The sequence below is a fragment of the Xyrauchen texanus genome, chromosome 16, assembly GCF_025860055.1.
Source record: "Xyrauchen texanus isolate HMW12.3.18 chromosome 16, RBS_HiC_50CHRs, whole genome shotgun sequence".
Lineage (NCBI taxonomy): Eukaryota > Metazoa > Chordata > Actinopteri > Cypriniformes > Catostomidae > Xyrauchen > Xyrauchen texanus.
The window spans coordinates 24,225,943-24,242,524 of NC_068291.1; the positions used below are offsets into that span (position 1 = coordinate 24,225,943).

The 16,582-nt window shown below is 40.2% G+C and overlaps 1 protein-coding gene across 2 annotated transcripts in view; it reads right to left on the bottom strand.

Annotated features, from left to right (window-relative positions):
• mdga2a (MAM domain containing glycosylphosphatidylinositol anchor 2a) overlaps nt 1-16,582 on the bottom strand; it is a 289,188-nt gene that overhangs the window by 190,949 nt on the left and 81,657 nt on the right. For both annotated transcript variants that reach the window (XM_052145122.1, XM_052145121.1), the window contains exon 3: nt 4,348-4,522. In XM_052145122.1, the coding sequence (XP_052001082.1) occupies nt 4,348-4,522 (175 nt within the window). The remainder of the gene's footprint in view (nt 1-4,347; nt 4,523-16,582) is intronic.

Consider the following 16,582-nt stretch of genomic DNA (forward strand, 5'->3'; position numbering starts at 1 on the left):
GGCACTGTAAGCTTTGGCCACCAGAGATGACGTAGACTTACAGGACCTGGATGGGAGCCAGGTGGCGGCGTTTTGCAGGCACAAGTGCACCGCAACCACTATATTCACCTGAGGAATCTCCGTATTAAGATTAAGATTCAACTTTATTGTCATTGTCCAGAGTACAGGTACGGGGCCAATGAAATGCAGATGTTTTTCGCATATCCCAACTAAGCTGGGGTCAGAGAGCAGGGTCAGCCATGAAACGGTGCCCCTGGAGCAGATAGGGTCAAGGGCCTTGCTCAAGGCACTCGTGGCCATCAGAGGCAGAGAGAAAGCGACTGCATACAGGAACTACACACAGATGGAAATAAATATTTAAAAAGATGCTCTCCATCTGTGCACACTCGTTTAGAAGAAAATATACTCTTTTCTGCAAGAAAATATACTCTTTCAGCAGTCGAATCACGCAGAGGGGGGAGAAAGCCGCTGAAATGTGCCGTATATACAACAGCATAGGGTTCTCGCTGTGAGGTGAATGGAACAGCAGTGGAACTCACTGCTCAACACCACTCTGCTCCAAAGAAAAAATCTGAATGATTGGTTGCGAGCCAGCTCCTTTTATATCCGTTTGTCTGGGGGAGTGGAATGCACATTCCACTTGCAAATTCCCATTGGCCTTTTCTCAAAGATCAGAGGTTTTTGGAGCTCCCAAGAGCAACCACTAGTGTCACTACATCGACACACATCAAGTGTGACAGATAGGGAACTGAGAGATGTATAGTACACACACATATGATCTTTTGGTGAGTCATACTATAAATGTTACAGTCAGGATTTTATTGGCCTTGAAAATTGTCTAGACAAGATATACATGGAACTATACATGCTTAATTTGAGCTCATGTATTACATGCCAGACCACATCAAATGTAATTGATTTCAAACATTATGTTGTAATGGAACATTGCCACATTCCAAGGCTGGAATATTCAGAGGTAATGCTTTCCATACCACCAGGGCTTAAATATAAAATTTTAAGACCGTTATATATATATGTTTTGTCAGTCACTTTGCATGTATGCATTTATTCAATTGTTATAGGAAATTAGCTAGGGATAAAATTATTTTGTATTCTATAACTTGATTTCAAAATCTTCACAATGTACCCTTTACACAGACTGTGAAATATTTCCATCTTAATAAGAGCAAACATTTTTGTAATACATTTATTTATTTTATTTATTGTAACTTTATAACATTATTATTTGGATTATGTTATCAGGGGCGTCGGACTGGGGGGGTAAAGGGTACCGAGTACCCAGGGCCCGAGGCAGGGGGGGCCCCTTAGAAGTCAGTTTTCTATACATACATATTTGGTACGGGGGCCCAGCAAGATGGTTTGTACCCAGGGCCCAAAATTTGGTGCTACGCCCCTGAGCTTGGCATTAATAACAAAAAACAACAACAAGTCAACACTGCTGTGATGGGGTTTCAAAAAGCAGCTGCTGAGGGAATGACAGTAAATGTGGCATAGTTTTCTCTTCTGACTGTCATAATCCATTTATCTTTATTTTTATGTATGTATTTGTTTGTTTGTTTGTTTTTTGCAAAGATTTGTTGTGGTCTTCCATTCACAACCATAAAAGTTTATCCTGCTAGAGTTTACTTCTGCAGGAGAATAATGATAAATTCACCACATAAAATCAAAAGATAAATAAATACAATAAAATGTATTGTACAGATAAATGAAAATGAATAACGTAATAGACAATGGTCCAGCTGAATAGTAGCTCTTTGGCATTTTAATACTGTTAAATGTCGAAAACACATGCATGTACCGGTTTGGTCTCACATTAAAAAAGGACGCAAGCTCAAATATATGCTGATCTCTATTGAAATTACCCTGCAAAAAGGTGTCCTGTGCAAATCTATTATAATGACATATAGCTCTGTCTCAGTTCATTCGTACTAATATTCTGCCTCTGTGGACGTGGTATAGCGAGGGAGAAACAATAATGGGGTTTGTTATTAAAGACATTAATAAATGATTAAATGTGTATTGTAATAATGACATATAAAACATCAATTAAGAACCGTTGCAACTCACGTCTTCTTACGGCTTTCACCTCAGTGGAAACTTAACTGCACAAGTTTATCTAGGATGCATAAAGGATTTTCCCAGAGCTCATGAGGCATCACATACTAGGAAAATTCTAAAATATATGTAACAAAATCACAACCATTGTTACGAGTTCAAAATGATATCGGGTCGACGTGTCTTCATGTTTCACACAGAGACAGAGACTGGCTAATGTGATGTGAGTTTATTATAAATATAGGCTAAAAACAGGTAATCCCCTTGTTAAATAATGCAATTACGGTGTTGTATTATTAATATAAATATTTTAGCCATTAGTCACGCACCATTGTATATGACACATTGCCGAATGAGTCTGTCAGGCTGAATTTAAGGTTATTGATCATTGGTTAACTGCTTCAATGTCTGAAATATGATGTATTTCTGAACATAAATCACTAGAGGACAATGCCAGATAAACCTTCAAATAAGTGGTCAGAATGTACTGCTTGTTTTAGTGGAAGAAAGAAAGTTTTTTTTGTCATTATTTACGACTTATTTATTATTTACTTGGGTATTGTATAGGCCTGTACAACATTATTGTATGTGTATAAATCAGAAAAAAGAAAATATAAAAAAAAATATACATTTATATATATATATATATATATATATATATATATATGTTTTTTTTTTTTTAATATATATATGGGGAGGGGGGTCTCAAGGTGGGTGGCTGTATTATAATTTTTTTTTTTACAATACAGCCTTATGGTTTAAGACTGAAAATCCTTGACATTAAGCAATGAGAACAGTGACAGTGGATTTTAAACTGTGGTTCCTGTTGTTGACTAGCCTAACTTACTGGATGTACATTTGGATTATTAGCAAATGCCCTAATGTTTTTTTTGTGCACTTGCCATTTTCCAGCCATTAAAACATGTTTTGTTTTATGTATATCAGTGCATCCAAGGTATACATGCTTTCCTGAGAATAGAACCCATGACCTCGCCGCTGCTAACACTATGCTCAACCACTTGAGCTAAAGATAAAAGATTCCGGTCCATTGTAAACAATGTTGGAAGGTTATCCAGTTATGATTAATTCTTATTTTGGGACTTTTTATTTATAGGGTAGAAGAGACAGACAGGAAATCAGGGAGCGAGAGAAGGGGAGCAGGGTTCATGACCTGACCCAGGCGGGTTTCGAATACAGGTCCCCACAAGCCAACAGTTCATATTTACATCAGGAGCAGTGTGCTACCTTCAGTGCCACAGCTCAGAAAAGATTCATTATTCATTATGGACATTTATAATAGCTTAGGCACTAAAGGATTTTTTTTTTTTTCCAGTTTTATAATGCATTTGCAGTTTTTTGTCAAATATACCAAGAACAGAGATCTTGTCAAATATACCAAGAACAGTGCACATTTAAAAATTAACATCTTTGTGATAAGCTTAGATGGCAAAACCGTTTATATATAAAATACATTAGGTACACATGTCGAATTGTGCTTACTATAACTTTCAGGGCCATTCAGACTGAACACATTCTTGTGTTAAATATGGCTAGACACTACACAACGAATTGAACAGAATTCAAGTGTTCTTTCAACTTGACACGCCATTTTAGAGACCTTTAAAAAAGAGCGAGACATGGCACAACAATCAAAGACGTCCTTCAAGCACATGTTTACATAGAAAAGCAAGAAAGAAATATGTAGTTTTTATGATACTTAAGGATATTTTACATATATACCAAGACCAGAAATGTGAATTTTTAAAAAGAAAAGTTATTTTAATTAGCAGAAACGGCTAAACTATTTATTCATTTTTTTTACACAAGCATTAAATACAACTTTTAAATACTCTTGCTTCCTTTCAATTAGTACTCAATCAAACACCTAAATAATAATTATAGGCTACATTATCAAAATAATCAAGTATTGCAATGCTACAAGTACTGTATAGCTCTAGTTTCAGCTATTTGTTGGTTTCGAAAATGTGCTCTGAGGTTACAGTGAAAAACACAACTTAACAGTGAACCCACAAGGTACTACAGCAATCTCCATAGCTTTGGATGTAAGTGTGTCATTCCAACTGATAATCCTTGATTCATAATTTAAGGATTTATGTGGATTGCTGGATCAAGGTTGAGTATGTGTCTGAAAAGCTAAAGGGAGATGCAGACATAGTCAGCAAAGGCTAATACCAAGCTATCGTTGACTTGCAGAAGTGTGTGTCAAGTGTGTGGTTTTCTGCTAACAGACGGATGAGCTTGTTAACTCACAGTAAACATCCACTCGGATGGATTTGATGGCGGGAGTGCCGAGACCATTCTCAGCCTTACAGTAATAGCGGCCGCCCTGGTGACGCTGGATGCGGGTTATGCGCAGTGTTTCATTGAATACACTGGAGTCCTGGAAGCGGTCAGTAGCACTGCCTGCTGTCTTGGTCCATCGTATCTGATGCCACACATTGAGAGTCAGAGACAAAGAGAGAGAGAAACAAGGACATCAGCTGAGTATGAATTTGATATGAGAGAATTATCAGTACGTGAGTGAAAACAAATAGGAGTGTTTGCCTTCAAAAAAGGCTAAATTCATTAATGCAATCATGCTTCAGGAAGGCAAAGTTTCACACATCAATCAGAGAGGCCAAAGACTTGCAAATATTTCTTCCAAAACACATTAAATAACTCTCACACACTTTTGAATCTGTAGAGTAGAAGAGTCACCTATTACCAGACCCAGATGGAATATGCTTAAGTTTTTCACAATTGCTATGTTGATTTTATCGGAAAATCTGCTGGATTTCATGGAATCAGTGTTGGGTAAGTTACTTAAAAATAGTATTCCACTACAAATTATATCTCTAAAATTGTAATCAGATTACTTAAATAATTACTTCATAGAAAATGAACTTACATTAATTCTTTACTTTAAGTTACTTCCTAAAACACTTTTCCGCTCAACAAATTCAAAATAATGTCTTTATTTTTTTCTTGCTGTGGTAAATAATGGCAAAAAGATTGTACAGCTGAGTTTTCAAGTCAAAATGAAATGGAATTCGCAATCCATTTTACTTTCGTAATGTGACGTAATTCTGATGAAAAAAAAAGTGATTTTATCCATCAGAAACTGATTGGAAAAAAGTGTGAAAGTGGGTGTTATTAATTTCAGAGGCAGAGCAATTTATTACAATGTGATGAAAGGCAAAATATGAAGGCAAACATTTTTTTTATTATTTGGAATAAGTTGCACTGTTGGCAATTTAGAAAGTATAGTTGATAGTTGACAATGCTGTCAATTAGCATGACAAATGGTGGAACAAGCTACATGCCATAAAAAGAAAATCATTGTACTACCCAAGGTGTATCCTCTAGAATTGTCTTATTCAATTCAATTCAAGGTTAAAAAAAATAACAATTTTCATGGTAAATAAACATAAGTATTGTGTACATACTGAATAGTAATTATTACTTTAGGTTATTACCATAAAGACACACACACACACACACACACACACACACACACACACACACACACAAATATAGTACAACCCTGAAGAAGGCATGGAGAGACCAGGGAAAGAAAGCTGCAAATGGAGCTCATCTGGTGAGAGAGAGAGAGAGAGAGAGAGAGAGAGAGAGGGAGGGAGGGAGTGAGAAAGAGAGAGAGAGAGAGAGAGGGAGAGAGAGAAATAGAGAGAGAGATAGGGAGAGAGAGAGAGAGAGCTTCTGTACTGTAGCTCCCTGTGTGTACACACTATCTGCCAAAAAGCCAGACAAGTGGAGCAAATTGCCCATTCAGGCATGGCTTGGCTTTACCAAGTCCTGAGTTAGACTTACTGTGTAGATGACCTACATTACAACAGAACCCCCTTTATCATCCCTGCTGCTCAAGAACTTAAGAGGCGGGAGCAAATCTGCTTGTGTCCAGAGACAAAGATCAATGCTCCGCCTTCCTCTTCCAAATACCAACTTCTTCCTCACCCCAACTAGTCGCCCCTCTCTTGCTAATTGGAAGTACTTTCAGCATCCCAATTTGCAGAGATTAAGGGCTACTTTTGACTGGTGCTCAGTTTCCTCTTGTAAAGGTCGCCTAGGAAGATATACCAGTGGGTAACTCTGTTCAGAGCCAAACAGAGAATGTAACCTTTGGAAGTGCCTGAATTAAATCCATTTCATGCTTTTCTGCGGATGGAGGGTGGGCAGATTTGTTTACACACATATTGGATGTTACGAATAGTTAGGAATAACAGTGTACTGGAATTCATGGGGCTAAAATACTCTGGCTTTCTTTGTGAGCTTAAACCGGAAATAAGGATGATAAAGAAAAGTTCTTAGTGCAGTATGTCTGCATGTGTTGAGGTAGGCTATTGTTGACAGCATGCAAATAGGAAAACCTCCTTTTAGAGGTGAGGAAATGGAACTGAATAATCATTTGGGCATTATGTGAGAGCAGTTCAATTCAATTCACGAGGAAAGATAACCCACTCTAATCTTTAAGACATATTGTACAATACGTTTCATCAATTTTATACATGAATGGTTGTGTGCCATTTCATACTATAGTTTCTGTATGAATATTCTTAAAGGATAGTTCACCCAAAAAATGAAAGTTCTGTCATCATTTATTCAATCACATGATGTTAAAAACATGTATCACTTTTTTTCTACTGTGGATAACAAAAGTAGATGTTAGGCATCTAGGTTGTCACCATTCACTTTCATTGCATCTTTATTTCATTCAATGAAAGTAAATGTAAAATTTATAAAAGCAACAAAACCACAAATGCAAGTAAATAATAACAGAATTTTCATTTTTTAAGTTGTCTGTCTTTTTCCTGACACAAAGCTGTCGCATGGCTTCAGAAGACTTGGAATATAGTACATAAGACATATGGAATACTTTTATGGTGATTTTATGGCTCTTCCATTTTTTCGAGCTTAACAGTCATTGTATACTTTCGTTTTATGAAAAAGAGCAGCACGAACATTTTTCAAAAAATCTTTTGTATTTCATGGAAAAAAATCTACATAAAATGTAACATCATAAGGGTTAGTAAAATATGACAGAATATTTATTTTAGGGTGAATTATTCATTTAAATTATCACTGAATAAAATGTAATTGAACTAAATTCGTTTTATTTATTTTGTCCAATAAAGTGGACATTATTTGGACATTAATATTGAGAACACTGGCAACACCAAAACCCAAAATGTTTGATCAATTAAGTACTCAGATTATAAAGAGATTCTTGTTATTATTCAGATTAGAAATGCCTTAAGACGTCTGCAAAGACTCCAGGATTGTACACAAAATGAAACATACATCAAAAGTCTCTGTCTTATAATTTATCTCTGTGTTCATTGAGATCATGATTTAAGTGATATGTTGGGGGTGGAAAGTGATAACAATTTGAAGGCAGCCCACTGTCTTCACAACCAAAGTGCCTACATAAATAGTCATAAGACTGGAAATTACATAAATTCAGTATTATTCCAGAAAAAGGAGAGAGAGGACTTTTTACATTGCAGTTATTATAACTTGGGAGTTATCTTTAAGTGTTCAGTAATGTTATGACAACATTATTACAATGCATATTACTAGAGAACAACTAATAGAAGTTAGAATTCCCCATTTCTTGACACATTAATAAGGAAACAATCATTAGACTACAACAATAAAAACACTAGGCATTCATAACTATTATAATTATCTATGCCATTATATATATGCAAAGTTGAGTAAAAAATGATAAAAAATGTAATTCCATCTTTGTTTTTAGCTATGCCTAACTGTTAATCTAATCTGCAATGCATTTCTCAAAATGGCTGTTATTAAAAAGTTGAGTAATTTATGGAAAACATACAGTAAATCACCTTCTTTAATATCACTGCTTTACCTGTGAACAGTGCTGTTTCCTGTAGTAACAGGAAATACTCAGTGGTGTAAAGGCGTTTTTTGTGTGTGCATGCTATTCTTTAGATGACAAACAATTTGTGCAATTTTTTTTGTAGACCTGAAAATCAATTATGTAGAAAATATATATGTCAAAACAATTATTAGTCTGTCTTTATATATTACAATACATTACAACAAAATTAAAATTAAGATACTATTATTTAAAGTGTTCAAAATCACATCTCTGCAGTAGCTTACTCTCATAAAATTGTGGAGTTTGAGATTTTTGCCCCTGCCAGCATTAAGTGGATCAGTGCCACAGAGTGCCTGAGCCAGGACCCTGATGAGAGTTCTGTGCTGATGGGCCCAGTGTGTCAAATGCAGACAGAATGTGCACATAAAGAGCACTATATATAGCCTCCAGCTCCCTCAGTCTATCATAAAGCACTCCTGGACTTATCTTTCCCTGGCCCACTCAGTGTCTGTGGGATCTATAGGAAAAGGTTTAGCTATGGAAAACACAAAATAACTGGCTAAACCTTGACAAAGGACGGTTTGTATGCTCACAGAGATGTAGCCAAAAGCGACTAATGATGAATGTTTTGATTAGTTCCCCAATGTGATGAATGTTGCATGGTGAGGAAACTATTTAAAGGGATATGCCATCCCAAAATGAATATTCTGTCATAATTTACTCACTCATGTTTTTCCTAAACCCTATGACTTGCTGGATCACAAAAGGAGATGTAAGGCTGAATGAAACAGCCTTAGACACCACTATCATTGCATCTTTTCTACATACCATACAAGTAAATAGTGACTGAGGTTGTCATTTTGCCTAAAATCTTTTTTTCATATTCCACTGAAGAAGGAAGTGGGTGAGTAAATGATGAAATAATTTCCATTTTTGTGTGAACTATCCCGTTAAGACTGACCCTAATGCTATTGTGAGTCACAGATCATATATATATATATATATATATATATATATATATATATATATATATATATATATATATATATATATAGTATATAACTGCAGTAATTACTAATTGTGATTAATTGTGTAAATGTGTTTGATCAGAATTTCCAGTAACGAGAACTTGAGCTGAGCAGTCTTTTGTTTTGATAAATCTAGTCTTCTAGGCATTCAGTCAGTTAATCTATGTTTCTCCTGCTCAAATTTGTAAAAATGAAATGCATTGTTAATTATCTGTAAGGTGAAATATCCATGTGAAGAATAGGCTCAGGCGATTTGCCGTTTTAATTATAAACAAGGTGACATGACATGAACTTACATGATATCTTACGGCATCTTGTGGCATAACATGCTGTAATAGCTTATGACATAATAACATCTATAGGGGAATGCTGTCACAAAAGGTCAACTTGTATTAAATGAACTGCCTTTTTTTTCTTTCTGGGCAATAACTGTCTAAATGTCTTTTTGCAGCCAAGATTATTAGATAATCAATGTCTAACTGTCCCTGTAGTACATGTTTTCAGGCAGCTTGTTGGACTAAGTGATACCCTGGGCAGAATTGGATAGGTCCAAATATATTTTCATGATTCAAATGTTTACCGTGACTCAATTCCAAAAACAGGAGCCGTACCACTGCTTTAAAGCAAAAAAAGTAGAAAATGTATTTAAACTGTCCCTTATTTTCCATGTGGTGTTAGATTCAAGTTAAAAAAAGTCTGCAAAAGCCAGAGATGAGATCTGAAGCGGCATTAGTTCATTTATTCAAAAAGCGGCTGCCAGCAAAAATCTTTCTATCTATTTAAAATGAAGACTGGGAGGCAAAAGTAACACAGAACATTCAAAATGCATCAGGATTTTCTCAGCCAAAAGTCCTGCTGCCCTCTGCAAGCACCAACACAACTAGTGCTTGTTTAAACAATTAAAACCACAAATTAACAAAAAAAACAAACAAAAAAAAAATCATGAAACTCAGAATTCATAGTTTTGAAATGATTCATAAGTCATATTAACTGAAACATAAATTGTACTTTGCTTCAATTTGTTAGTGTTTCTATTTTCTATTGTGTGTAAAAACTAACAAACCAGCTCAACAAAGTATAATGAAGCTTTTGTCGTTTCTTTATAAATAGGGTAAATACTGGTGACCGGTTTTTAAGCATTAGAGGCACAAATGCCTTGTTTCTTGTAACGAGAACTTTTAGACCAGTTAGACAAACTATTATCTAACAAAAAATTATAAGTAATATACAAGCTTTTGGTGTGTTTTCGTTTATTGATTCATGAACAATAATCAGAATATGGGAAATGGCAAGACGTTACTTAGAGCAGATGATCCCGATTAAAACCTACACAAAACAATGTAATAAATTGCAGAAATGTTTAGATAATCCTCACAGAGCGACATGAGCTTCTGTAACGCGGACTCAGGCTGGTTGGGATCCATGTGTGGTTTTATTGGGAGACAGGGTTCAGGTTAATACAGGCAAGGTTCAAGGAATGAGCAGACAGGCATATCACAGGTAACAGAGTTCGTGGTCAGACAGGCAGAGAGTCGGGGCAGGCAGCAAACATCAGTATCAGGTAGACAGGCGTTAATACAACGAAGAGCAGGCGGCAGACAAACGTAGTGGTAAATACAGGCAAGGTCAATACACAGGAGATCGGTAGTCGTAATAGTAGTAACGCTCAGAGATGTAGCCGGAACCAACAAGACTTCGCAATGATTCAACAAACAAGAGTGGTTTAAATAGCGTGGATGTGATCGGGAACAGCTGTGGGGTAATTGGACCAGGTATGTGGGCTTATGGGAAATGTAGTTCAGGGTTAAAACTCAGGTGAGTCAGATCTCCGGATTCCGGTTGAGGAGACGCCCTCACCGGCGTTCGTGACAGCTTCCAGCACTAGCCTGGCTGTAATTCCACTATTGGCACAATAATAATATTTAGATTATTTCGGTTATCTGCCAATAATATACTAGCGCTAAGTAGTTTTAAACACATCAAATGTCTGTTTGAATTTTATATAAAAATACGATTTTTATTAGAGCTAACACAAGAGCTGACATTTTATTTAGCTCCTTGTGAGTTCAAAATGCGCAGAACCTTTGCGATGTCTCCGGGCTCATTTTACTGATGTACACACTAGGGCTGAAAATTGCCACAGTCCTCCCGATTTTATATTACAACGAAACTTGGTAACCGATTCAATATATACTGTATATATATAAGTTAATATAGAGTACATTTAATTTACTTTGAAAATCTGTGATTAATCGTGTTTAACTATGAAAAGGCCATGCTCCTCGTAAAGTGAGCGCTGACGCCTAAGGGGCATTGAAGGCCCTTGGCTTCATAAGCTAGCGCTATAGCATCCACTATCCAGCACGATATTCTTTGCTTTGAGACTGCGAGACCTTTAGTGCGGCCGCCAAAGCATACGAATAATTGTTCCGTCTGTCTGAACAGGGCAGAACGTTCCAAATATACTCTGAGCGTACTTGGTATCTCACACGATTTGGGGTTCAAGCTCTTGGTATCACACCAGTCACTGAACACTTTCCACTTTTGGGCATATAAGCGCCTCATAGAGGGTGCTCGCGCCTCAGTGATGGTTCTCAAAACTCCACTGGGAAGGTTCTCGGGAACCCGTTGAGGGGCCATGCATGGAGGGCCCTCCATAGAGTGCAGGGAGCTCAACCTAAGTCCACCCTGGCAATTTATATACGAAACTACCGTCATGTTGTCCGTTCGGACCAGGACGTGTTCGTTTTTCAGGTACGGAAGCAGGGCTCTGAGAGCCAAGGCGACCGCCTTCATTTCCAGACAGTTTATATGTAGGCGCTTTTCCAGGTTTGACCAAAAGCCGGAGACAGGCCTGCCCTCGTAAAGGGCCCCCCATCCTATTTTGGAGGCATCTGTCGTGATCATTTTTCTCCTCGTGTTCACGCCCAGACTCACGCCGGTTTGATACCAGTTGATGGCTTTCCAGGGCGTCAGGGCTTTTATACAGCCGTGATTCGCTCTGATCAAAAAGTGGCCCGAGCGCCACTCGTGAGTGGGGACACGGCTCTTGAGCCAGCGCTGGAGAGGACACATGTGCAACAATCCTAGCTGGAGTACAGCTGATGCCGAGGCCATGATACCGAGCATTCTTTGAAATCGTTTGACGGGCGCTGCCTTTCTGAATGATGTTGCAAGGCGTCGACAGAGAGCGCAGCTCTGATGAGAGGCGCGCTGTCATCTGCACTGAGTCTAGCACTATTCCCAGAAGAGATATTCTGGCTGGGGATAGCACGCTCTTTGCAAAATTGATTCTCAGACCCAGGCATTCTAGATGGCTGATAATCCAAGATCTGTGCGTCGTTAACTGACCCTCTGATTGTGCTATGATTAGCCAATCGTCGAGGTAATTCAGTATTCGCGACTTCCCGCTGTCTCAGGGGAAAGTGCCGCGTCCATACATTTCGTGAATGTACGGGGGCCAATGATAGGTCGAATGGTAGTACTGTGTACTGGTATGACTGTCCCTCGAAGCTGAATCTCAGAAAAGGCCTGTGATGAGGCTCTATCGAATGTGAAAGTAAGCGCCTTTCAAATCCACTGATAGAAACCAACCCTCGGGCTGAACTTGCGCGAGGATATGTTTGGTTGTTAACATTCTGAACGAGCCGAATCATAAAAGCTATGTTCAGATGTCTGAGATCTAGGATGGGGCAGAGGCCACCGTCCTTTTCCGGACGAGAAAATAGCGGCTGTAAAAACCCGCCTCGCTCATAGAGGGAGGAACAGTTTCTATAGCCCTTCTCTATCAGTTCGAGCACCTCGGTGCGTAGAACATGTGACACATCTTTCCTCACTTCGTCTCGACCACCGCTGAAAAGCGGGGTGGTCTGCGAGCTAATTGAAGTGAGTAACCGTGTTTTATTATGTTCAAAACCCATTTTGGCATGTCAGGGATTTTTTCCCAGGCTTTTGCTCGCATCAGATATGGGCTGAATGTTGGCTGGGGCGTGTCGCAGTGACGTATGGGCCCCACCGGCAAATTGCCTTGTGCTAACACTGAGTTTACAGCTCCCAGAGGCGCAGGTGCGCGCTGAGCAGCCGTGTTGAGTGCCGAGTGCAGGGGTGCGTGTGAGCTTACAGGCACGCACGCTATCTCCGTAATGCTCGCGATCGTGAGCTGGAGAAATGTTTGAAACTGTATAGACAGTGTTTACAGGTGGGGGTGCATACATTATAATAGGCACGCCGCCACTTTCATAAAGCTTAACGCTCTTAGCGGGAGTTTCTTGGCTCGCGCGTCGCATCTGTGATGCTTGCGGCATGAGACAGAGAACTGTTTGAAACTGTATGTGCAGCGCTTATGGGTGGGGGTGCATCTACTGTAGTAGGCACGCCGCCACTTTCATAAAGCCTCCGCCATGGGCGGAGTGTTTTTGGCCATGCATACAGTGTTTGTAACTGTGGGAATGCGCACTTTAGTGTGGACACGTGACCCCTTAGTAACACAGGCAGAAAATGTGCTAACACTGAGCTTACAGCTCTCAGAGGCGCTGGCGCGCTAAGCAGCTGTGTTGAGTGCCGAGTGCAGGGGTGCATGTGAGATTACAGGCACGCGTGCTATCTCCGTAATGCTCGCAGTCGGAGAAATGTTTGAAACTGTATAGACAGTGTTTACAGGTGGGGTGCATACATTGTAATAGGCACGCCGCCACTTTCATAAAGCTTCCCGCTCTTAGCGGGAGTTTCTGGCTCGCGCGTCACATCTGTGATGCTCGCGACATGAGCCAGAGAATTGTTTGAAACTGTATGGGCAGCGCTTATGGGTGGGGGTGCATATACTGTAGTAGGCACGCCGCCACTTACATAAAGCCTCCGCTCACGGGCGGGTGTTTTTGGTCATACATACAGTGTTTGTAACTGTGGGAGTGCGCATTTTAGTGTGGACACGTGACCCCTTAGTGACACAGGCAGAAAATGTGCTAACACTGAGCTTACAGCTCTCAGAGGCGCGGGCGCGCGCTGAGCAGCTTTGTTGAGTGCAGGGGTGCGTGTGAGATTACAGGCACGCGCGCTATCTCCGTAATGCTCGCAGCAAGAGCCGGAGAAATGTTTGAAACGACAGTGTTTATGGGTGGGGGTGCATACATTGTAATAGGCACGCGCGCTACTTTTATAGTATTTCCCGCTTTTACTGGGGAAGTGTTTATAACTGTGGGAACAGTGCTTGTGTGTAGTGGTGCATACATGACAATAGGCACACGATCTACATTTATGGGGCGTCCAGCTCGAGCTGGGAAAGTATTCGGCACTGTTTGGACAGTATTGATATGTGGGAGTGCGCACTTTAGTGTGGACACGTGACCCTTAGTGACACAGGCAGAAAATGACTCTTGTGATTTCTGTGTGTTGCCGTTAAAACGGCATTTGATTGCAGGTGAGCGAAGTTCTGTGACTGGCCCATTGACTGCTGTACAGACATTTCCAGCCGCCTGTAAGGGAACTGGGTAATGTTTTACACGCTTTGCTCGTTGCAGTGAAGCGTTCAGCGAACTCTCTTACCGTGCTGGTGCCCGTGCTCGTGTCCGCTAATGTCGACGGCGCTGGGTCGAAGGCCGAGCCCGCCAGTCGCCGGATGTAGCGCCAATTGGAAAGGCTGTCATCCATTTCACCGTCGCCCCTGGCGCCCGAACGAGATGAGACCCACCGCTCTGTTGGAGGGGTGCTGGTCCGTCTGCGTGAATTGGACTGGCGGCGGGAGTTCTCGGTGTTAGTGAAGCACGCGGGACTGGCCCGGCATGACGCCACTGAAGTCCGCGTGTTCTGGCGGCCTCCGTGAGCGGCGCTTTTTCTTGGCGCTGCTCGAACAGAGGGACGGCAGCACGGTGGTAGCAGGTTCGCTTCGCGGCGAAGGCGGCGAGCGAGCGCTGCTCGTTGAGGCCCAGGGAGTCACATTCGGGGCATCCGCCTCGAGTGAAAGCAGCTTCTGCGTGGTCAGGTCCCAGGCAGCGAGTGCAGATAATGTGATGGCCTCTGCACGAGGCGCAGGTCAAAGGCATTTGGAACAACGCCTCGAATTTGCTCTTTTACTAAATACAAAAAGTGTCACAAAGGCGAACACTTGCAAAGTAGCTTAGTAAAAAGGATATAGTGATGCGCGCCGGATGGCATAGCAGAAGGCTTCGAAGGCGGCTGAAGGCGCCGGCGTCCTCTTAGCAGTCCTGCTGTAGGTTTGTCAACGGCAGGCGAAAGACTCCAACAATCCGGAGGATCCAGCGTAGAGGAGGTCTTCGCTGAAGGAGATTAAATCTAAAGGAACTCGTATGACGGGGTGCCCATTATATAGCCTGGCTATGCTAATTTCGCCGGGCTCTGAGCGCGCGAACGCTGCCTCGCTCATTACTGTCTGCTGTGCAGCTGCAATGCGTTTTACATAAAGACTTCAATATTTCTCGAGAAACGGAGTTTTCCCATAGCGTAAGCTACTTACGCAATAGGAGAGACCTCTTGATAGGGAACCAGACGCGTCGTAAAATGACGCCAAAGGTAGGCCTACACCCAGCGCGTCAATAAGTGACGCCAAGGGGTCCTGCCCGAGCGTCCGTATGTGACGAGTTGGGGTGTGAGAATGTGTTGGATTAATCACGATTAATTGATATTTTAATCAACTAACAGCACTAGTTTTTATTACATGGAGGCTATTTGCACTAAGCACAAATAATGATAAATGCTATTAACATAGAGTATCAATGCAGTCTGTTAATTATTTATAATTACAGTCTAACAAACACCCTGCACCAGCCCCTTCCCCTAAACCACACCCTAACCTTACCTTATAAAATTTTACCATGGTTTTACTACAGTAAATGTAGTATCACCATGATATTTTGTTGTAAAATCAAAGTAACCACAAAATTAAATATGGTTACTATATGAACACAATATTACTGTCGTAATGAACACCATGGTGGATTGCATTAAAACTATGGCTTCTGCAAAAACCTGTTTCCTACAATATTACTATAGTAAAACCATGGTTAATTTTACACAGATCAATCCTTTCTCTCAACTCCCCGACAGTCACCATTACCAAATAACTGCAAGGCAATCAACCTTTATACTGATTTTTATTTATTATTATACATAGTATTAAAGGAAATATTAAGAATGGATACAGGAAACGGGATGGGGAAAAGTGGGGCAAAAGTGTCAATCGAACCCGGGTTGTCCGGATGAAAAAGAAAAAGCAATCACCATTGTCTTTACACAGTATGCCACTGTAGCAACTCTTGAGGGTGCAGTTTGTCTTCAATTTCTGTTTTTATACAAGACTATTGGAGTGCAAATAGACAAGCTGTGTGACAGTTGTTATTTACACCTAGTGCAAAACGTTGTTATATTTTATAATCCTTACAAAACTGGCTTCATGTTCTAAGCATTTCAGGCCCTCTTATGTACTCTATTCAAGAAATGTGCCTTGTATTCATTCCCTGTTTTGACTTTTAGAATGGAACCTCTACCAACAGAAAACACATATCCCACTATTAATATGAGCCCAAGACTACATGTAATCAACACAGCATGAGTTGTGCTTACTGTAAAAACATTAGTGATACAAAAGAGGTGTTAAAAA